Raw genomic sequence first — 22518 nt, forward strand, 5'->3', positions numbered from 1 at the left:
GTATCCGTTGCATATTTTTCCCACTACGGTACATTAAAGTTTGATTTTCTCTCCCACTCCATCCATTCCATTTCTCTCTATCTCCCTCTCCCCTCCCCCCCCCCCCTCCCAGGTGCTAATATCAGAGGGTTTGGGTCAGTTCGCCCAGGACCCGTCTTTCATCGAGGTGACTAAAGCCGAGCTGGCGGACGCATGCGACATGACCATCGAGGAGATGGAGCAGGCGGCCAACAACATTCTCAACGGTAACACCGCGGCCAATGTCACATCCAGCACCTCCTCCACCTCCCAGCACAGCCCCAGTGGCAACCTCCTCCCCTTCCACACAGCAGCAGCACCGCACAGGGACCGAGCGCTCAGCGAGGGCGGGGGGGAGGCCGGGGGGAGCAGAGGCTCCATCCATGGGCCGTCCTCAGAGGAGGAGAGGCAGGAGCTGCTAGCAGGTGTGAGGGGACAAGAAGAAGAGGAGGAGGAAGAGGCAGGAGGGACGGAGGAGGGGCAGCACAGAAGCTCGGTTGTGATTGGAGGAGCGCGGCAGAGGAACAGCGGGCTGTTGGAAGACGACGATATGGAGTGTGTGACGAGTTTGTAGGAATAGTGAAGGGTTCGATTGGCCAACTGGCCCCTCTGACATCATCAGAGACTGACGCCTGTCAGTGCTGGGTAACAGCGCGGAAGCTGGCTCTGTCTGTCCCCCCCCACACACTCACACACTGTCTGCCTCTCTGCCAGACCAACTGCTCTGGATAATGGCGGCCAGTGACGCAACCTTAAACACCGGGTTATGACTCTGTTAGTCTGTATGTGTGTGAGTGTTTGCAGTCAAGTATACCACACTATACTCTATACTATCTGAGTGTATGCTTGTGTGTGTGTGTGTGTGTGTGTGTGTGTGTGTGTGTGTGTGTGTGTGTGTGTGTGTGTGTGTGTGTGTGTGTGTGTGTGTGTGTGTGTGTGTGTGTGTGTGTGTGTGTGTGTGTGTGTGTGTGTGTGTGTGTGTGTGTGTGTGTGTGTGTGTGTGTGTGAGATCTATGATTTTCTCTACTTGTACGTAAGTGCGTGTCCACACGTGTCTGAGTGTGTCTCTAAAGTGCCTCACAGTTTTATCATGTCCTCAAAGTGTGAAAAGCAGATGAGTAAAGAAAAGCAGAAAAGGTCAGGGGAAAGTAGGGATGGGGAAAGGTAGAAAGGAAACAACAGAAGCAGGAAGTACTTGTATTGACTTCCTGCAGTCAACATAGTGTGGTAATTGTTTTCATTTCCTCTGCCTACTTTGGTGTTGTGTTATTGTTGTTTGTCTGGCCGCCATGAAGCCAGGTAGGGGACAGCAGACCAGCCTGTGAGGGGGTCAGTTAAGAATTTAAATCTGACCGCACCCACCACTCGTGGTCAAAGGTCAACTCCTCCTTCTCGGTTCACTGATGATGAAGCGCTGTATTGAGTAAACAGGGGCGAAGAAAACCCTGTTTGAAATCGAATTTCTCTTCCTCTTCCAAAGCTAAGGAACCTTGGAGCACAGCCCTGCCAGCCTGGGGGGGGGATTAAGGTGACACACCGCCCCCTGCCAAGGGGGAAGGATTTGAGGGATGGACCAACAGCCACAACAAAGCTTCTGTTAGGCGCCACGGGCAGAGCGACACACTCTGGCCAACAGGAAGCTAGCCAGCCCTTTCACCCGCTGGTCAGTAAGATGTCAGCAGGAGAAAAACTCACCTTGATCTGGCTCCACCTCCTCCGCCACTTTTCTTGTTTGGCCACGCCTACTTCCTGCCTCAAACAGGAAATGGGAGGAGCATTTGGTGGCTAAGCAGACACAGCGAGCCCCCTTTTCTGCCTCATACCTCACCGCTCCTCACTCTTCCCTCTCTCCTTCCTCACTCCTCTTTGGATACTCTACCATTCCTCTCGCTCCTACGCCGGGATTTTGCTTTTTCTCACCCTGGGGAGGTGAGTGAGAACACGGCAACAGAGATGGAGGGTTGAGAGAGCTGGAGTGACGGATTGAAAGAAAACTGACTCTGGGCATGGATCTACAGAGAATCTGTCCATCAATCAACCTCACTTCCTTCTCCGAGACCCTCCTCTTCCTCTCAGCGTGGAATCCTATTGGATTTGCTGCCACACACTCTCCCTACAGAAACGGCCACTATGTATTTAACAGTTGAATATTGTGCAAAACTGGCTAGCCATGACTATTTTGTTTTAAATTCATGATGTTATTGGTTTAATTTATCCTTGATTTGTTTGCACAATCGGGGTGCTGGTCTTATAAATGTATTTTTGCTTGGTTTATTTTAGGAGAATTTTAAGAGGTTTTAAGTATTGAAGCAGGGCGTAGTGTTTGCGTGCGAGTGTATAACTATATTTGTGAGTGCGGGTGTGTGTCTGCGTTTTAGTACAGAATGTATGTACGTACGAATGTGTGAGATAGCGTGTGTATCTACAAGGGGGGTCTTTCTCTCTAAAAGTATGCACCTTTTACAGATTGTATCTATTTATTTATTTATTTTTCCCAGAAGAGAAAAAAATGTGTGTTAGGATATGCGTTTCTTTCTGTGCGTGCCTGTGTCCGAGCGGTTACTTATGTATTCTAAAAAGCTGCTTTTAAGCCTAGACAGTAAATTAAGGTAGCATTACAAGTATGGTATTCTGTGAGGGTGTGTGTGTGTGTGTGTGTGTGTGTGTGTGTGTGTGTGTGTGTGTGTGTGTGTGTGTGTGTGTGTGTGTGTGTGTGTGTGTGTGTGTGTGTGTGTGTGTGTGTGTGTGTGTGTGTGTGTGTGTGTGTGTGTGTGTGTGTGTGTGTGCGTGAGTGGTAATGGGCCTCCTTAACACAGGGTTACCATGGACAGGCATGCTTCCAAAGCTTTGTGATTTCTTTAGCACGGTTTTTACTTTTTCGCCAAGCTGCACAGCCACTCTATGGTTGACAATGACTCATTCAAAAAGGTTTCTTTATGTCTGTGCTTAGAGGCGGTCAGGTCTCCATCCGGGTGGGAGGGGCAGTTCAGTTTACAGTGGTGATGAATCTGGGCATTGCAGCTTGGCTAAAAGAGAACAGGCCTTTTGGCCCTTGCTGCTGTTCTTCTTCTTTATGGTGGATGGTTGCTCTGAATGGTAGAAGCACCACATCCACACTGCCACAGGGACGCCTCATTACGAAGCGGAGGGGAGGGGTGACACCCTGATCGCTCGACTGTAACACACCATTATCACATGATCTCCTCATTTCATCCTAGTTTAAACTCCAAATGAACTATTAGGGCTGGTTTACAGATGCTGCAAGACTTCTGAAACACATCTCTTTCTGTCTGCTCATGTCACAAAACATTATGATTTAGTCTTATTGTCAGAAATAAAACAGCTTCCTTTTTGTACCCTGACAGCTCATTTGCCGTCAGTTGATAAGATGTGATGATTGTTGGGTTAACGTGCGAAATGATTGGATCAGAAAACTACTGTCAGCTCGGAGAGACGTTTTGTCCTGGATTATCCCCTGGTGCGATGTTTGTGTTTTCATTTTCTTCTAATGGCTTTTAGGTAGCATGCTGACAACTTTTGACTGACCTTTCTCACTTATAGTTTCACATGAGATAAGGAATGACCACAGTACACAGCTCTGGACTTCAGTTCACAGGCCACAGGTCTCACCTTGGTAACGTATCTTCTCCAAAAAGAAACATTCCTTATGTCACACACATCCTTAGTGCCAACCGTCACATTTATTAAACAACATGAAGGTATTACAAACTGAAAATAATGAAGTTCATTTCTCTGAAATGTTATATTACAAGTTATACTACAGCCACTGAAATGTTGGAAACACTATTGATGTCACCACCACCATCCAGATGTCAGCTGGACACTAAGGTAGTATTCAAAGTCATGCAGATACACCTCAGAGAGTAAGAAAGGCAACATTATCTTGAGTTAAAAACTGTACTTTTCAACTGAAATTCAATTGTCTTGTTATAAGATCTAAAGGAAATCAAATATTTTTGCGATATATTATCTCTAAAAATCTCACTTAATCCCAGAGACATTGTCACTTGTCAATTTATTACCATTTGTTTTCTCTTTCATTTGCCGTTGAGGACTCATTCCTACATGTTGAGCAAAGCAGCTTATGGCAGGGAAGGGTACGTATGAACACACTGCCATACACTGCATCCTGTGCCAGTAACAGACTTTATTATGCAAACTAAATGTGAATGTTGGACGTGTTCTTAGTGGCAGTGCTATTGTTGTTTTGTGGTTCGGACCATACTGCAAATCCTGAGGAAGTCTTTGTTGTCCAAGGAATACCCCCCCTGACATTTACTCTGATTTCTGTTTTCCTTTCCTCCTTTAAAAAACATCTCCAGTATTTCTGTCTTCTGTGACTCGAAAATCACCGCCTCATGGAAATAGTACTTTTATTCAAACAGCTTGGAACCATACGCTCACATCAGTTTCAGTACGAGCTGCTTTTAGTCAAACAAAAGGTCTGAAAGTTAGAAAAGCAGGTCAAGCTTGTGTGTGCAGGGAAGCATCTGTGTTTAGCATTCTAACTTTAAAGATACAAATAAATCACACTTTGTGTTTTGGTTTTTGATTACACACTTTGTCGGATCAGCCCGAGTAAAGTTGAATTATCAATTGAAAAGATATAATTAGTAGTCATCCTGGTTATTCATGCCGATTGACTTGATATCAGGGTGTCCGCGGGGTCTTCAAAAGTATTACAAGTTTAAATCCATCTGCCAGTTCAACAGCTGCCAACTCTTATGCTAAGAGTATTGAATGACGATAGCATGAATCAATAATGATCAGAACCAGTCCAGGACCAGTGAAAGATAGGATGGGAGGATTCACATTGTATGGCTTTACATAGATATTCGTCACAATCATAAATGCTTTGAGGATTAAAGAACATAGATAATTGATGCGTGCACTCAGAAACTACATTCACTCCAAATTCTTTACTTTTGTGTTCCTAGTAAAAGTCCACTTGCATATTATAGACACATTTAGAGTGCGCCTGCATGTCAGAAGTGCCAACAGGCTGTGATGCGTGTGCCTGAAGGCTGTTAGAGTTCACGGGAGGCCTGTGGTGCGGAGTGTTCATGTTTCCTTTAGGTCAGGGTGAGTTGTGCTGCAGTGTAAGGATGAGTGGGTGTAATCCTGCATCCCACAAGATATGCAATAACTATGACTGTACACAAGGTTCCCCAAGTCAAATACTTTTGAAAGTTACAAAAATATATATCATGACGATGCATTTTGAAGTAAACTCAGTGGTTTCCATGCCAGGGAACGCTCACATACTTGAAATCAGGTACAGTGCAGTTTAGTAAAGGACTATTTGGATCTGCAGTCTAAAGTGTGTATTGAGTCATGGAGGGGAAGTTGTGTTTTGCTCTTTATTCCCAGAATGCAAGCTGATATTTTAATGATTCTGCATCAAAAAGCACTAACTTCTCCTCCAGGACTCAATATGTGTTTGACCGCATCGTCTTATCTTGTTTTAGTTTTGAAATGCAGCTACCATCAGTATTGCATGAGGAGGTTTTGCAGTTGTTTTGTTCTGATCAGGTTAAGTATCATATCACATTAAGACAGCTATTTATATCTAGTGTACATAGATTTAAAGTCAGTATTACTCAAACACCAGACTGTGGTCAGCAGTGGAGGAAGGTGATTTTGCATATCTTGTGTCTTATGGGCTCACTTTCTGGCTCGTCTCCCCCAGAATGCTCATGATTGCGGAAAGTTGAGAGAAAAAGCAACCTGCAGTATTTTTACCCCCCCCCCTCCACACACTTTAGACAGTTGTCACTAACTCTTTGCTATGTGTTGTCTCTGTCTTTGACTCATATCTGTTCCTTGTCTTCAGAGGATGGACCAGTGGGAATGATGTGTGCAAAATACCCCAAATGATTCGTTTTTTACAAAACACTTTGACTGATTGAAACCAAGGCTCAGGACAGACGAACACAGGCTATATTTAAGTGAACAATGTACATGAAAACATGAGCTTAAAATCCACAGGATAAACGTATGCTGTGTTCTGATTCGATACCACACAGTCTAAGGCATGTCAAAAAACATAGGTGATCTGGATTAAGCCCCAAGTATAGGTCATGGTCCAAATACCTTGAATACTACATTTCCCATAATTCAACAAATCAAATGTGACTACATCTTTGAAACTGCAACTTGACTTCTGCATCTTGACAGTTAAGAAACTAATTGTAGATGGTGGCAGATACAGAATGTTGCAAAGTGTCGTACCAATGACTTCAACACGTTGGACAGAAGTCATCTTAAAGTCACGGTTTCACATTTGACAGCGCAGCATATTGAAGTGTGCTGACTTATTGTGAACACACTGCAAACACCTACTTCAGAGATTGATATCTAGTCATAATGTATACAAAATAGTGTGTATTGTGGAATTTGAACACGGCACAAGTGTGTAGTCTGCCACGTTTTGAACAGCTGATTGTGTGTCTAATTAGCAGGGAAAGCACAGGTGACATTAAGAACCTTAGTCCTGTGCCAGGTGCTGTAGATCTGGAACCGCTGGATGGCCATTGTTATTGATATTAGTTAGATGTGTGTGTTATTGAGAGCTCTGCCATGAAGAGTGCAAGGAAGGCTGGGAAGAGAATAAAGAGTGACAATCTGTTGATGACAATAGGAGGCAGGGTGTTTGGTCTGAGTGGGAATGTGAGATGGAGAGTGTTTTTAGGGATTGTTGATCGTTTTATTCCATGTCTGAATCGCAGGTTCGTACACGGAGGATTATATATCAAGTGATGTTAAATGTGCATGGGTTTCTCTCTCTAGGGATATCAAGTATTGGTCCAATGTGAATGATAGTACCTTATGTCTCACCACTAGCCAATGATTGTATATTTTTATACAACATATACCATATTATAGCAAGATATATATAATATTTAATCACCAGAATGTTGAAGTAAAGGGCAGGACACTTATTTGAGAATGTAGTTTGTGAAATGCTGGTTCTAACAATGTGTTACAAAGGCCTGCTGACGGAGGGACACAGTGTTTGTTGGGCTTGTAGGTCATTTCACGACATACTATGAGGCTCTTCATTCCGTCAAATAGGACTCAATTGAAATATCATCAGTTGGTAAAGTGAAAACACCAGCAGCCTGTCAGCACAGTCAGAGTCTGGACGTGTTCTTCTGTAGCGCCGGGACGCCGGTCTCTCTTCACTAGTCCTGCAAACACTGTACACACATGCATTATGAAAGCTGTCAAAGACATCAAACCAAAAACTCCACCGGTCGAAGGACGAGGTCTCTCTATGCTCTGAGCCGTGTCAATCATGTAGCTTCTATTCTCTTCTTCCAAGAACAATTAGAGAGCTTGAACTCTCATGTAGTGCAGACAGGGGAGGAATCCGTCCAGCTGCTGAGCAACCTACGGAGTATGTGGGGTCATGCAGCAATGGGACAACGTTTAGTTTGGAAGAGTACATTGTGTGAGATATTTTATGGCATATTTGATCCAAAAATGTTGAATTGATCATCAGTTAAAAAAGATGATTATGTTTCAAAAGCTGCTGTACATGACAGAATACACTCATCAGTATCAGGAGAAGACTTCATCCAACATGCTTTAACAAAACGTAGTATTTTCCACAGTTCAAAAGGTATTATAGTGTGTATTTATCATTACCTGCACACAGACGTGTCACTATTACCCACAGAGTGTGAGTGTTCTTGTGAACCGAAGTGTTTGTGGATCACTGTTTGATCCTGACACAGATATTTTAAGAGGACTATTTTGAATATAGATTTTATTTCCCTTTGAAATGCAGAGTATCCTGCTGTCGTAGTATTCTAAATACATCTCAATCTTGAATTCCCTTTTCTGGAGAAACATCCTCTCCCAGTTTTCTCTTGTACAGAGTTTGGTTTGGCATATTGATGATGGAATATGGAACTGAAAGCTATAGAAGGAATATATATTATGAAATACACGTTTTTATTGCAGGTATCTTCTATTTTGGATATTATATATATATATATAAATATATCTAAATGATATGATAGTATATGATTGTTTGGAGTTGGACTTTGCAGAGGATCAAAACAAATATTGTCCTTTGAGGGAAAATGCCCAAATCAGTTCCAGATGTGCCGCAGTGTTAAACTCTCCACATGCTGGCAGTATTGATGTGGGAGCCAGATGTTTGGGTTCGCTGTATGTGAGTGTTAGCCTCGTATGTGTGTTGCCAATGCAGGAGTTAGGGATTACATTGCATGATGGATTCATTGTCAAACTTGATTAATAATCAAGAAATGTGGCATCAAGAAGGAGACTGTTAATTATTTCTTCATGAATCCCATTCAAAGAACATTATTCATTCAAAGTTATTGAAAGGACTTTGGGGGTCAAATGTATTCAGGTGTTAAAACCTTACCCAGTATTGAAAGAATCTCAAAGACCTCTGGCTCATACTGTAGTCCCACTTAGGCACATGTGAACTCTGCTATAGTGTTGCTCATGGTGGTTAGGAACAGACATGTTGTTTATTTGCTTCCCTCTTCCTGTTCCTGGGGCTGATGAGCCCTAACATCAACCAAATAGATTTGTTTGCCCAACAGATTTAGAAATAATGATAGCTCTATTTACCTTTGTGTAGCAGCACACTATGAGAACATTCTGTTGGAGGGACTTGAATCACTCGTTGATACTCTTTTTTGTATTCACACACAAAGCTCCTTAACATTGCACCACGAATGATATCATATCTTGAATGTAGGACGCAGTGATGCTCATACTGGTGTACTAGCATTTACTAACACATTTTGTATTTACAAGTTGGACTACTGGTTTATGTATGGATGTATGTCCTTTGTTAGCAGCCCTGAATACAATAAAATGTTACCAACAATCTCAGCTTTGAACTTAAAAGTCAGATTTTAACTCTACACTGACACATCTCCACAAACGTTACTCCAAGTGGTTCTGTCTTCCTGAGAAAGCCCATTTGACCCCAGTTGGTTAGAACCAACAGGTATGCCTTTGTGTAAATGCAGCTTTAACTAAAGCGACCAATCAGAGAGCAGTGTCCTGTAGTGCTGGTGTGGAAACGCCTCTTTATCAGCATGCAGGCGTTAACTAAACACTTTGAACCCATGCAGGGGATCCACAGATCCTCACAGCAGGGTCTCTGTCCCTTATTCCCTGGATTATCGCCATGGCTACGTGGCTCCGTCCTCCACTGGTCAGCAGTGTTTTATGATCTTGTTCTTGTCTTAGTTCATGCAAAGTGTTAAAGGGCCTTGGACAGGATGAGCTGATTGTTTCTGTTGTGCTGTCAGAGAGAAGTCTGTTATTATTTGTCTGAGGTGTTCACACAGAGACCAATTTGTTGTAATATTATTAGTGACGCTACTGTTAAATGTAGTATTTAATAACGGCACTATTTATGGTCAGAAAATGAACCAGAGTGTGTTCTTGTACTTGCGGTAGCTTTGGAGGCAGGTGGTTATTTTGTAACTGTTCTTTAACATAAGCCACTCCCCCTCCACTACGAGGGATTTCATTGGTTCTGAGGTTGCTAAGTGACACTGGCCCAACATCACTTGGTTTCCTCAGTAACCATTTGTCTCCTAGGTGAGACTGCATGGTCTCACAGCTGACACTCCCTTTGTTCTTCTTCTGCTTCTTTCTTTGTTCTGAAGGAGAGTTCTTGACTATTATTTGTTCCTTCATTCACTTCATTTCACATTTTAGAAAGGGAAAGAATACAAATGAAATAAATCAGAATATTAATTCAATCACTTTTCTACTCCTATTTTCAATAAAAAGTTAAATGAAAAACCAAACAAAAAGTTGATTTGTAAATAAGTAATGTACAGTTTGTATCTGTAACTTGTCAGTCTGTCATTGGTGACAGAGTCTGTCTTGCTTATAACGCACGCTACCAGTAAATAAAAAAAGGAAAAAGTATATTTAGACTGTATGGTCCCTTGAAAGCAAGTTTTAAATTAATATCTGATGTATATCCTGTAACATTGCATTTTTATCTGAGGAATGATGTTATTAAAAAATTGCAAATAAATTGCATTTCCTACAGCTGTGTTTTCCACTTCCACTTCCCTGTTTCAGGTCTTCTGCATCATAATGTGTCTGGCAGAACAATGCCGATACTCCACTGCCACGGAACCATTGGATTTTCAGCTAATAAATGATATTTTTCTATTAAATGTGATCCACATAAGATTTAAAAATAATAATATTTACTGTGCATAATCACAGCTTTACTAACACATTCAGCTGTGTGTGGGTATTAACATTTATTTTGCTCAGTTAAGTGTGATTTATGATTCTCAGGCGCAGTGGGATGCAGAAAAACAACATCAGTTTTGGTAATGGTTAACGGCACAAGTTAGATTAAAAAACAAAACATTTGTAACTGCAAGTAATGAAGAAACAAAGGCAGATCAGAGTAGCTACATATACTTTACTTTCTAATTGTTACTGATTAAACAATACAAATGTTTATGATAAAGTTTATTTTGACTGATGACTACATTCTGCCGTCACGTGTCAGGTTTGTGGGTTCCCAGGTGTCTCTTCAGGTTCCCCTGCTGGGAGAACTCTCGCTCACAGCTGGGACACTTGAAGGGTTTCAGCCCGGTGTGGCTGAGCTTGTGTCTCTTCAGGCAGTTCAGAGTGAGGAAGCGCTTGGGGCACTCGGAGCAGAGGTAGGGGCGCTCCCCGGTGTGCGAGCGTGTGTGCACGTTCAGGTGGCTCTTGGTGGAGAAGCCCTTCCCGCAGTGGGTGCAGGTGTAGGGCATCTCGCCCGTGTGGGAGCGGGTGTGCAGCATTAGCTCCCCGGAGGACAGGAAGCACTTCCCACATGTGGTGCACAGGAAGTTCTTCTCCCCTCGGTGCATCTGCATGTGTCTGGTGATCCCCGTCTTGCTGAAGCCCTTCCCACAGACGGTGCACAGGTTAGAGGGGCCTTCATGCAGCCGCTGGTGCTGCTTCAGAGAGTAGCTGCACAGGAAGCTCTTGTTGCACTGGCTGCAGGAGAAGACCCGCCCCTTCCTGTGGAGCCTCTGGTGCTGGTAGTACCCCGAGGGGCTGATGAAGCCCTTCTCACACTGGATGCAGCAGTACGCAAAGCTGTGGAGCTTCATGTGAGTCTTCAGTTGATTGGGAAGTTCAAAGACCTTTTCACACTTCAGGCACTTGGTTTCTTCCTCGGTGAACTTCTTGTTGACGGGTCTGGTGCTCAGGAAGCGTTTGTCTTCCACCGTGGGCTCTTTCCGTTTACGTCGCTCCTTGTTTTCTAAGTTCTTCTTCTTTGGCTTACATTCCCGCTTTTTATCAACTCCTCCTTTTGGTTTGAGTGTCCTCTTTTTCTCAGAGTTGACTTCTACTTTAGTTTTTTCACCGTTCAAGTCTGCACTTTTCTGCTGAGACTTTGCTCTGGCTTTCTTCACAAATAGTTTTTTCTGGGGGGGGGCTTTAATGGGGTGCCCACTCTGAATGTGCTCTTGGACCTTCCTCTTTAAGCAGTGGGTGAAAGAACACTGAGGGCAGGCGAAGAACCGGGACAGGGAACCTGAAAGCATGAAAGGAGCATGTTAGTAAAACAAGTGACTGATTTGAGAACAGTTCTGTCCTGCCGCTGGTCGTCTGACCTGATTCTCTTTTCGACAACCAATCGCCTGCAGTGACGGCTGAGCTTTGACCCAAGTCTTCTTCTAAACCTTCCAGTGTCAGGGTCTCTTCCTCGTGGTCATAGTCCTCTTCCTCACTGTAAGCCTCAGACAGCCTCTCCTCCACAGCAATGTGAGCAGGGAGGGCCAGAGAGGACAGAAGGATATCCTCCTCACTGCTGGAGGGAGCTGAGCACAGGAGAGGTTAACACGAGAGAGTCACTTCAAATATTCTAAATGAACATAAACAAGACAAATTGAAAGAAATTGTGCAAGATAAGCAGGAAGGATACAAAAAAAGCCTGTTCAAAACATGGTCTTTTTACCCAGATTGAAACTGTTCCTATTATATTTCTGTTGAACTCACCAGAGCCCAGAGTCCCCATCTGCCTGTGATGGAGCAGCAGAGTGTTCAGGGCCAACGGGTTGGACAGATGCTGTCCAAATTCTTTGGACACAGATGTTGTTTCTGTGAGCCATGCTGCTGTCTGATAGAGAGAAGCAGGTGAAACAACACTACACACTTCAAAGCAAGAACAAGAGAGATCCAGGGGCATTGTAGTGGTTCAACAGCCACACACACTACCTGCTGCAGGTCCGGGACGGGCAGCAGCTGCTCCAGCCGGGACAGGAAGTCAGACACCAGCTGCTGCAGCCTGTGGTCGTAGTCAGAGCCGTAGTTCACAGGAAACACCTCCTGCAGAAACACCCAGCTGCTGTGAATGCTTGGTGGACCTCTAGATGTTATGAGATCAACATTCAATCTTTCTTGTGTCTTTTGTGATAATTAAAGATATCTGGGTCCACTGTATGGCTCAGAAACACACCTGGAAGAAGAACTCCTTTTCAAAAGGAACGTTTAAAAGGTTCTGCACCAGTGCGGCAAAGTTGGTGAAAGAGGTCTTCAGTATATCTCCACTGGCCTGAGACAAGTGGACAACAAGATTAGAAACAGGTATTTCAGATATCTGAATGTATACGTTGGTCCATGTCTGTGTAATGAGCAGCTCTGGATCTTCTTTGAAGCCCACCGTCTGATCGCTGGAGCTCAGCTCAGCGCTGCAGGCCTGGATCTGATCCAGGTGGCTGTGGATGGTCTGCAGGTGGGCCCCCTCATCACTCCGACACAGCTCCAGGACCAGCTGACCACAGGTGGGAGACACGTAACTCAAAACAGTGTTTTAGAATATACATGTAACTAATAAAACACATACTAACATTATCACTAATAAAACTACAAAGCAAGGTCATGATAGCTTAACCTATAATAATGTATTGGTTGATTTATATTTTGTATTAATAATCTAAATCTGCAAAGCAACTTAATCTGTAAAATAAATGTACTTTAAGTAAATGCATTTCAATTGTTACTCAAGTAAAAGTACAAAATGACCAAACGTAAAAGTAGTCCTTGTGCAGATTGGTCCATTTCAGAATAATATATATGATATGTTTTATAATGATTGATCATTAAAGTGTTCTCAAAAGCTGGTAAAGGTGCAGCTAGTTTGAATGGCTTTGTATACTGCAGGGTAGCTTGAGAATGTACTCCAGATGGAACTATGTAGTGTGTGATGATTATATTTCACATCATTAATTGTAATAAAGTAGTGTACTTGAGTAAATGTCCTTAGTTACTTTCCACTACTGACTATGAACGAGTGTAATATTAATATTAATGTATCTGACGGGGGTTCAGAGCGACTCACCCTGGCTCTCAGGCCCAGGAGCAGCCTCGCTCTCCGGCTGGGGCTCAGCAGCTCCGGGACGGTCTCTGTGGCCACACTGATGAAATCCAGCAGTTGGTCGTACTGCAGAACACTGTGCTGCTGCACTATCTGCCACATGAAGGCAGACATGAGTCTCACTGGCGGGACGAGGAGGTGTAGTGAAGCCGGGGAGAGATGGGGGCCTGCGGGGAGGAGGCTCCATTACTGTTCATCTGCACATCATGCACAACTTCATATCTAAAGGTTTAGCTAACGTTAGCTTGTATATTTGTAGCTGTATTATTAGGTAGTCTGAATTGCTGCAAGTTCTATTACATAATTAGATAAATATTTGCACAAACCTTTGCTTTTCCACGCCATTTGTTTGTTTAAAAATGTCTAAACAATGAACAAAATACCATGTTTTGCTTTCATCTGGGACATGATCTGGGCAAGCAGGGGAGCAAATTCGTCACTTCCGGGTAAAGCGGAAGTTGTGAAAACTCATGGAGCGTTATGCGTTTCTTCAAAATAAAAGCTCGAACACACGTTCCTGTGGTATGTGGGAATAAGGCAGTGTTCTACCAGTAGATGGCGCACATGTGTCACGGTGGCACCTGGAGTTTATTTTAGATTATTCATTTGGAAAGGTAAAAAATTATTTTAAAATGTGTATATCTTTATTGCAGGATGTTAACTAATCAATTGGTCTGCTTTTTCTACTATGACACGTACATCTTATTTTGGAGTGCCTATACTGCTTTACAAATAGATATATGACCAAATCTATTCAGGTCTTAAATGGAAAGATGTATTTACTTCCGAAATCCGAATAAACTATTTTTGTATTACAGGAGTTATACGGAAAGCATTAGGGCCACATGAGAAACACATTTTGGGATGTGAAAAAACTGTAGTCACAGAATACTGATATTAAAGTGAGAACTGATTAATAGGCCCATGAATAGGCCTATTTATAATACATCAAATCAAATCAAGTTTTATTTATATAGCACATTTATAAATGATTCTTGGTCGAGCCAAAGTGCTGTAGCCTACATAGCCTATACATAGCCTTAATCCATCAAGCTTGAAAACACAACGTTTCATTATTAGATTTGAATTACAAAATAACTCAAATTAAAGCAAAAGTAGCCAATAAAGCATACACGGTGACGTATGCCTACATGGCCTACATCTAAAAAGTGGTTTGTAAAAATAGACACACTTGACAGGTTTAGCTGGAGATCCACGGGGTCAATGGGAGGACCCGTTCCTTTATGTTCAGGAGCCCCTGCTCCAGGTAATCTGATCCCAGGTACAGGAGTGAGACACACCCAGTTTCCCCCCGCCCCGTCAGAGCGGCAGCCTCACTGGACCTGTGTGTCGGATCAAGTGTGTGAAGAAACCAGCAGCTTGTCATCATCGTTTAGAGTCGCAGTCTTTGGTTTTCACTCACGGATACTCGTTGTTTCTCACAGTCAGCTCTGATCTGTGCTCAAACGTATAGCAACCCGCTTGGATAGGCTACCTGTCGCCATGGGAGGAAGACGCAGAGGCGAACATGACGAAAACTACTCCTTTGTCAGTCCAATCGTCAAGTACCTACTGTTCTTGTTCAATTTAATATTCTGGGTGAGTTTATTATGCTATTAAACACAGGGGGTCGCACAGATCCCAACACATGAAAGCTGTATTTATTCTCTCCTCGGCGCGCAGGTGAATCACGGTCTTTCTTGGCACAACATATTTGCTCCATTCGATTAACTACTTATTAAAAAGGAGTTTTAACCAGAGTTAAACTACCTCTCTCGCGATTTCAAAGTGTCAGATCTGCACTTCTTTATTTATTTGAACACAAGGGTGAAGGGTTTTGTTTGCTGCGATTTGAGCATCCACTGCTCAGTTAGTTGTTCATTCATCCTGGGGTTTAGGAAAAGTTAAACAGTGTCCAGAAAAGAGGGGAAAGGAAGTCAACATGCAAAGCTGAAACAGGAACACAGGAATACACAAACACACACACTGTGTTTTCTGCTTGGTACTGTGTGTAATAATGAATGTATCATTAGATTTGTGAAACCACACTGATATCTCAAAAACAATGTCAGTTCACAAACTTCACACGTCTGCTGTGGGTTATGATCAGGTTTTGTTCATAAAATAGGTTAACTTCTTGTCTAGCAGATTTCCCAATAAGATGTATTTTTCCATTTCAAACCAGCCTCAGTGAACACAGCAGGCAACGACATTGATTGCATCATTTGCTATCATTTAAACTGTCTTATTATGCTAAAGTGTTTCCCTCAGTAGGATGTTATTCATTGTATGACTGGGTCTTTTTTAAAGGAAATAATTCAGCAGACTGTCAACAAACTAAAGTTCATTTGGGGGGGTTCAGTGTCAGGGCTCTACCATAAGGAGATTTCTGACTTACAGCATTTTTTAATCAGATCTGATGTTGCAGATTTAACTTGTTGGGGTTTAGTGCAGTCCGTTTCTGCTGATGAAGCAAAACAATGCTGTAGGAATGAGGAGAAATGTCGTTGAATTTAAACATATTTACCTCTTTTGACAACAAGCTCACACAAGACACTTTACGTTTTGTTTACATGTTAATATCTGAGAAATCTTGAGCTTTTCTACATGTTCTTCTACATTTCCAACAGCGTCTACGTGTGTATGAGCCGTGTCCATGACTTCTCTGGCCATGTACAAACAGGAAAAGGCTTTGTAAAAACTTGAAGCTCTTCATCATGGAATGTGTTGTTGTCATTTCTGTTGCCTCGGGCTGCGATTGGCTCAGTGTAGGACACACCGAAGAAAAGAGCATGGCTCCCTTTACTGTAGAAATGTGGAAAGTCCACAGTTTGTCATAATCCTGGTGATCAGCTGGTGCAATGAAGATTAACCCAATAAGGGAATCAGTTGTGTAACCAACGCAAGTGTGGGATTTAGTCGCCTATAAGCATAACATTTCACCAACTGTCACATTGCAACAAAAAAAAACCTCTAGCTTCAGGCCTCGTGTACTAATCTTTACAAAAGGGGCAGAAAACTCTCTTTGCCCTCCCACCCCAAGAAGGAGCAGTGTTTGTTGTACCTGGATCCATTTCACTCGGTTCTCAGGGATCTCCTTTATTCTATTGAGACTGAGGAGCGCTGAGTGAAAGCCTCTTTCTTCTTTCGGGAAAGGTGCAGATCGCTGCCAGGTCGCTTTAGTCAAATGGAAGCAGAGTGGATGGCCGAACAGCCTCATCTACATTTCTGCTCTCCTCCTGTTCAACACTGATTCAACATGGAGCACTAAGTGTGCTTCTGGAGCATTAGGTTTGATCCGGCCTCTGACTCATGTATACCTGATGTGTGTTCAGGTGCCACTCCCTGGACAAGTAACAACATAGACATGATTCTGTGCACACTGGTCTGTGTGGTTTCACCCTGTTGTACCCCATAGCATTATTTCAATATGTTCTCTCTTCTCCTCAGGTCATCTCCCTGGTGATGGTAGCTATCGGCGTGTACGCCCGCATGATGAAACATGCAGGTAGAGGCTTCTTCAGTGATAGAGCATACAGTCTGTTTCATGCTTAGTGGGTTAGGATGGGGCTTTTGTTTTGGCTTGGTGCTCACTGCTTCCACCAGCAACACAGCATATGTTTTGTTGAAGATTTTATAAAAGAAATTCAATTCAGCAGTGGAAGAGCCAGAGGTAGACGTGTTGAAGCACTTCCTTAATGTTTCCTGTTCTGATTAAATAAAGGTCATTAAGAAAAAGTAGCTCCCTCACATCAATCTGAGCCCCTCTCTTCTCCTCCTCCTCAGAGGCCGCTCTGCGGTGTCTGTCGGTGGACCCCGCTGTAATGCTGCTGGTGGTGGGGGTCCTCATGTTCATCCTCACCTTCTGTGGCTGTGTGGGCTCGCTGCGAGAAAACATCTGCCTCCTGCAGACGGTGAGTCTCCGCTGAAGATGAAATCAGTGCAGATTCAAGCTCAGTCCCATGAGCTGCCCGCTCCTCTCAACAGTATGTTATACTGGCACACAGGGTGTGTGCCTTGCATGTACAGTGTGTGCACTTTTATAAAGAAAAAAAATAAAGATTATTTTTATTTTGAAATCAATTTGAAAACAGCCTTTAGGTAGCAGAGTTTGACAATGTTTTTCTATTGTTATTCTCTTTGTATTTAGATGTGTGCTTTCTCTGCATGCAAGTCGAAGTGGCAACAACTAGCAGCAGGACCTCATGGAATCGGTTCTCTAAATAATGAACCCAAACAGAATCTTTCCTCCAGAGCTCTGACCCTCCCTCTCTTGTCCCCCCCCCCCACAGTTCTGCATCTGTCTGACGGTGATCTTCCTGCTGCAGCTGGTTGCCGGGGTCCTGGGCTTCGTCTTCGCCGATAAGGTGATGAAACAAACCTGAGAATGATGTAAGCTTGAATGTAGGGCCACAACTGTTTAACACTGTCAACAAAATACCATTCTTGTTTCTCTCTAACTCACGCGAGAACAGCACAATGTGACGTGAGTGTGTATTTCCAAATGAAAGACTATTAATCTTACACACAAGAAGTATTGCAACAAGAAATTATTTGTAGCCTTAGCAAAATACTAATTACAAATGATAAACATGTAAAAGGTTACACTTACAGAGATCGATTGTTTTATTTAACATCCTGTAACATTGTCAAACCCATCATGAACAGTGCATGTTCATTTCTGTAATCAACATTCTTTATAGCTATTCTTTAACTAAATACATCACACCTTTTTAGATACATCATAGAATAAATATTCATAAAATAAATGTCAAATATAGTAATGTGTAAGCAACACTTCAGAATAATACTGGCCTGCCTCCAAAAAGGGGCTTAATTTGTTCATTGACTATTTCTTTGGGTTGAGTTTGTTTTAATAGTTTTATTGAATGTCCTTTTAAGAAGAAGAAGATACACTTTATTAACCCCTTCACTCGGTGGGAAAGACTGTTGGAGAAAACTCCCTCTGGGAACACAGTAATGATAGCCTTTGCAGACCCTTTACGCACAACAACCTATAGAACACTACAGGAAAGGGAAACCCCCAACATGCGTAATAGGGCCTCTTTAAACAAGAAGATTGGATTACTTGTCATAGAGTACTCAGCCTGTGAAGGCAGTTGTACAATGTCTCTAGTCTAGAGGGACTCCAAATAACCTCTGTGATGTCGTCAGGGTGATCACAGACTGGCTCTGAGACGTCAACAGAAAGCCTGGCACAAAGAGTTTGGAGAACAACTTTAATTTTGCCACAAACACTCAAAAACACAAACGTTCTAACATTTCCCATGCGGTTAGTTCTAGGCAGGATTGCATGAAGTTGTAACTTTAAATACTTTAGAGGACTAGCATCTCTATAGTTCAATAGAAATATTCATATAAAAAAAAAAGAGCTGCGCTCTACTATGGTATTCTTCTGATTTTGACTCACTGGGTCACATGACATAAAACTCGAGATTTTCCATAGAAAATGCTGAATTTTTATAAAAATATTTGTATTAAATAGATTTTCTTTTGTTGTACTCCTGCTAAGGCTCGGAATAGAGTGACTGTGATGATCAACGATGCCATCGTCCACTACAGAGAGGACATCGACCTGCAGAACCTCATAGACTTCGGTCAGAAAGAGGTAAGGGTGCAGTTCAAACATGCCGGAAACGCCTAGGTCATCAGTGTTTAGTCATTGTAAATACCTACAGCAAATATACAAAAATCAGGATGTCTCCTGCATATAATGTGTGTATGTGTCCTCAGTTCGGCTGCTGTGGGGGGGTGACGTACAGCGACTGGTCCCAGAACATGTACTTCAGCTGCGAGCCGGACAACCCCAGCAGAGAGCGCTGCTCCGTGCCCTTCTCCTGCTGCGTCCTCAACAAGGACGAGGTCACCTGAACACCACTCTGCTGAGCCCTTTATCTGTTGCTTTGTGTTTATTATTATTCATGTGATAACTGTGTGTGTACTCGAGCAGAACGTGATCAACACCATGTGTGGCCAAGGCATGCAAGAGATGGAGTACACTGAGGCTGGAAACCATATCCACGTCAACGGCTGCATCGACAAACTGGTGGACTGGATCCACAGCAACCTGTTCCTCCTGGGGGGGGTCGCCCTGGGACTGGCCATTCCACAGGTAGCACACACGTCCACACACACACACACACACACACACACGCACACACACTCAAGTCTTAAACAGAGAGAGAGACTCATGTTGTGTGCTCTGTTCTTCAGCTGGTCGGCATCCTCCTGTCTCAGATTCTGATCAGCCAGATCAAAGACCAGATCGAGCTGCAGAACTACAACCTGAAGCACAGCTCCGACCCGTGGAGATGACCCAGAGTGGATCAGTCCAGATTCTGGTGATCGGCACCAGAACCACAACTGCCTGAAACCCTTTTTTTTTCGTGGCAGCCTGGATTATGCATCCAGCATCATTGCTTTAACTTAAAAACATGTGACTAATATTGAGCCAGCATGTGGACAAGCCATTACTATTGGCCAGGATGTGGAGGTGAGGACACACAGAGGAGACGAAAGGACAAACTGGACTCTGCCGCCACCTGCTGGACACAAACCAAGCTGGAACTTTTTGATGGCACCAAACAGAGGCAGGGGGAGTATTTGTTAACAGGATCCTTTTTAAACCTGAGAACGGCACTCAGTATAATATTTCACTTTTTATCAGTGGGAGTTAATTGTTATTGTCTTTGTTGTTGAATCCATTATGCTGCGAATGCTAACTGACTGAAAAGGGAATTACATTTTTCCACATATTGATTTTGTATATTTTTTCAAAATAAAAGAATGCCGGTCAGAATGTGTTATGCATGCTCCGTCATGATGCTTACAGCTGCTGGCGTCTGTGGCATGCATCATATATTTGGTCCAGGTTGTTTAAAGAATGTTGCTTTGTAGTTGAAATATCTTTGAAGAGAACAAAGCTTCGCCTCCTTACAATACTTTCACAAGCTTATGTGTTAAACAGCGTGTCTCAAAGTGCCTTTTACCCATGATACCAAAAGGTATACAGTATAATAGAACTTTTTTACTTAACATACAAAATATTTTATTTGGTCATTTAATGTAACAGTAATGTTTGCATCAAAGGTCTGACGCTTCATATTAAAGTGGCCATGTTAGGTTGTCCTGCAGAGACCCTACTCTTCACATGGTTGCATTTCCTTCTCACGTTTAGCAGCTGCAGAGCCACTGGATTTCATCTCAACATGTAACATATAAGAACATGTCTGCCAAATAACAGGCTTTTAACAAAGTTCATATTCTGTTCATAAGGCATCATTTAAATCCTGTCCTGGTCTATTGCTTTTTCTTTTCTTTTTTGAATAATTGTCAACGAAAATACAAAAGTAAAGGGGAATTCCCATTTCCCCACTAAAGAAAACAGTTGTAAATGCCTCCAGTGTTGCTGTGTTGGTGTGGTCACTAGAAAATACCAAGTTTGTGTTTTCTGACCAATCAGTGAGCAAAGCATGGTTGAGGTTCTCTTTGTGTCTGTGGAAATCATACACAGCGGTTTATATTCTCTTGTTATGATGTGATACCCATGTGATAGTTATTTACAAGTAAGAGCTGTCCTTTAACTGAAGACATGTCACTTCGTCCACCAGGGAAGCTCCAGCTAAAGCTCCATGTATCTGTGAAGAAGCAACACACCCTCTCATCTCCGTCTCTGCCTGGAAAATGAAATCCTGAGTTGCGAGGCATTCCCAGTTTGAAAGATGACGCCTGTAATCTTTGGGAGCAGAAACAGTCCTGCATGTTTTACAGCCTTTGACGCAAGTCCACAATCTAAACATGACATTTCTGTGTTAGTTTAAAGCTGCAGTAACTCTCCGCGCTGTGACGCGGCCCGAGACACACTGCTGTACCTCTGATGCTGCTGAGGAGTACAACTACATCTCGTGTGACACTTTAGATAGAAGTGTGTAACGTTACAGCAGTTTATGAATATAGCAGTCTCTTGTGTGTGTGTGTGTGTGTGTGTGTGTGTGTGTGTGTGTGTGTGTGTGTGTGTGTGTGTGTGTGTGTGTGTGTGTGTGTGTGTGTGTGTGTGTGTGTGTGTGTGTGTGTGTGTGTGTGTGTGTGTGTGTGTGTGTGTGTGTGTGTGTGTGTGTGTGTGTGTGTGTGTGTGTGTGTGTGTGTTGGCTCGGCTCGGCTCGGCCCGGCCCGGCCCGGCCCGCACTCTGTGTGTGGTCCCTGGTTTCTGCCTCTGACTCACTCAGGCAGCCATGTTGCTGTGGGCTTCATGGAGGCCCAGACACACACACACACACACACACACACACACACACACACACACACACACACACACACACACACACACACACAGAGGAGGGAGCAGAGTTAACCCAGTTTTACTCACAGAACACCAGGAGAGAAACAAAGCATCTGCAGGCATGCAAATACCACAAGTGCACTGTCCAATTAATGCGCTAACCACAGAGCAGCACCATGCTGCAGATTAACGAGCTGCTTTTAGTCGTATAATAAAAAAATTGCATATTTAAGCATATGTACAAATTAACATACATTCATTAAAGCACCTGCAATTAATAATGTGAGCGAGTTTGAGCTTGAGTTTTGAGCTTATAATTGCCGTTTTTTAAGATTCCTTCAGCCCCTTAACCAGGACAGGAAGCCCAACATCACATATTTTACATTTGACTCGGGGGGCTTACAGTACAGTATACATTATTAACACATTATTCATCAAGTCGAAGACATTTGGACTGTCATTATAAGAGCAGACAGCCACCAATTTAAATCTAATTTAGTATTATGCATACCAGGTATTTGATCCCTGACAGATGTGCAGCATCAGTTCACATCAGAATCAGAATACATTTCATCCCACAGAGGGGACATTTGTTGAGTATCTGTTGTTGTTATTATTGTTTAATGTGTGTCTAATACATATGCTGACCATAATGTAATTATATATAATAATACCTTACTTCAAAGTATATGCAATACGTATTTTATTATAATATAATAATGTAATACATTTATAATACTCCTTTATATGTATTTAATTCAAAGTCGTGGAAAGTTATGTT

At 42.8% G+C, this 22518-nt stretch overlaps 3 protein-coding genes across 4 annotated transcripts in view; 2 read left to right on the top strand and 1 right to left on the bottom strand.

Annotated features, from left to right (window-relative positions):
• cacna1c (calcium channel, voltage-dependent, L type, alpha 1C subunit) overlaps positions 1-10098 on the top strand; it is a 256189-nt gene extending 246091 nt beyond the window's left edge. For both annotated transcript variants that reach the window (XM_071201832.1, XM_071201831.1), the window contains one exon: positions 113-10098. In XM_071201832.1, the coding sequence (XP_071057933.1) occupies positions 113-592 (480 nt within the window). In that variant the 3' untranslated portion in view covers positions 593-10098. The remainder of the gene's footprint in view (positions 1-112) is intronic.
• Positions 10099-10304: 206 nt separating this feature from the next.
• On the bottom strand, positions 10305-13879 carry LOC117439111 (zinc finger protein 615-like). Its single transcript, XM_034074860.1, has 8 exons — positions 13765-13879; positions 13403-13605; positions 12725-12835; positions 12521-12616; positions 12280-12390; positions 12061-12181; positions 11676-11882; positions 10305-11596 (listed from the first exon to the last, which is right to left on the bottom strand). The coding sequence occupies exons 1-8, from the start codon at positions 13781-13783 to the stop codon at positions 10566-10568; spliced, it is 1899 nt and encodes a 632-aa protein (XP_033930751.1). The 5' UTR covers positions 13784-13879; the 3' UTR covers positions 10305-10565.
• An 826-nt stretch (positions 13880-14705) lies between these two features.
• On the top strand, positions 14706-20690 carry tspan33a (tetraspanin 33a). The gene is made up of 8 exons (XM_034075053.2): positions 14706-15037; positions 16889-16946; positions 17225-17352; positions 17731-17805; positions 18972-19067; positions 19193-19321; positions 19410-19571; positions 19673-20690. The coding sequence occupies exons 1-8, from the start codon at positions 14942-14944 to the stop codon at positions 19772-19774; spliced, it is 846 nt and encodes a 281-aa protein (XP_033930944.1). The 5' UTR covers positions 14706-14941; the 3' UTR covers positions 19775-20690.
• The last annotated feature ends 1828 nt before the right edge of the window (positions 20691-22518 follow it).

The sequence above is a fragment of the Pseudochaenichthys georgianus genome, chromosome 23 (genome assembly GCF_902827115.2).
Source record: "Pseudochaenichthys georgianus chromosome 23, fPseGeo1.2, whole genome shotgun sequence".
NCBI lineage: Eukaryota > Metazoa > Chordata > Actinopteri > Perciformes > Channichthyidae > Pseudochaenichthys > Pseudochaenichthys georgianus.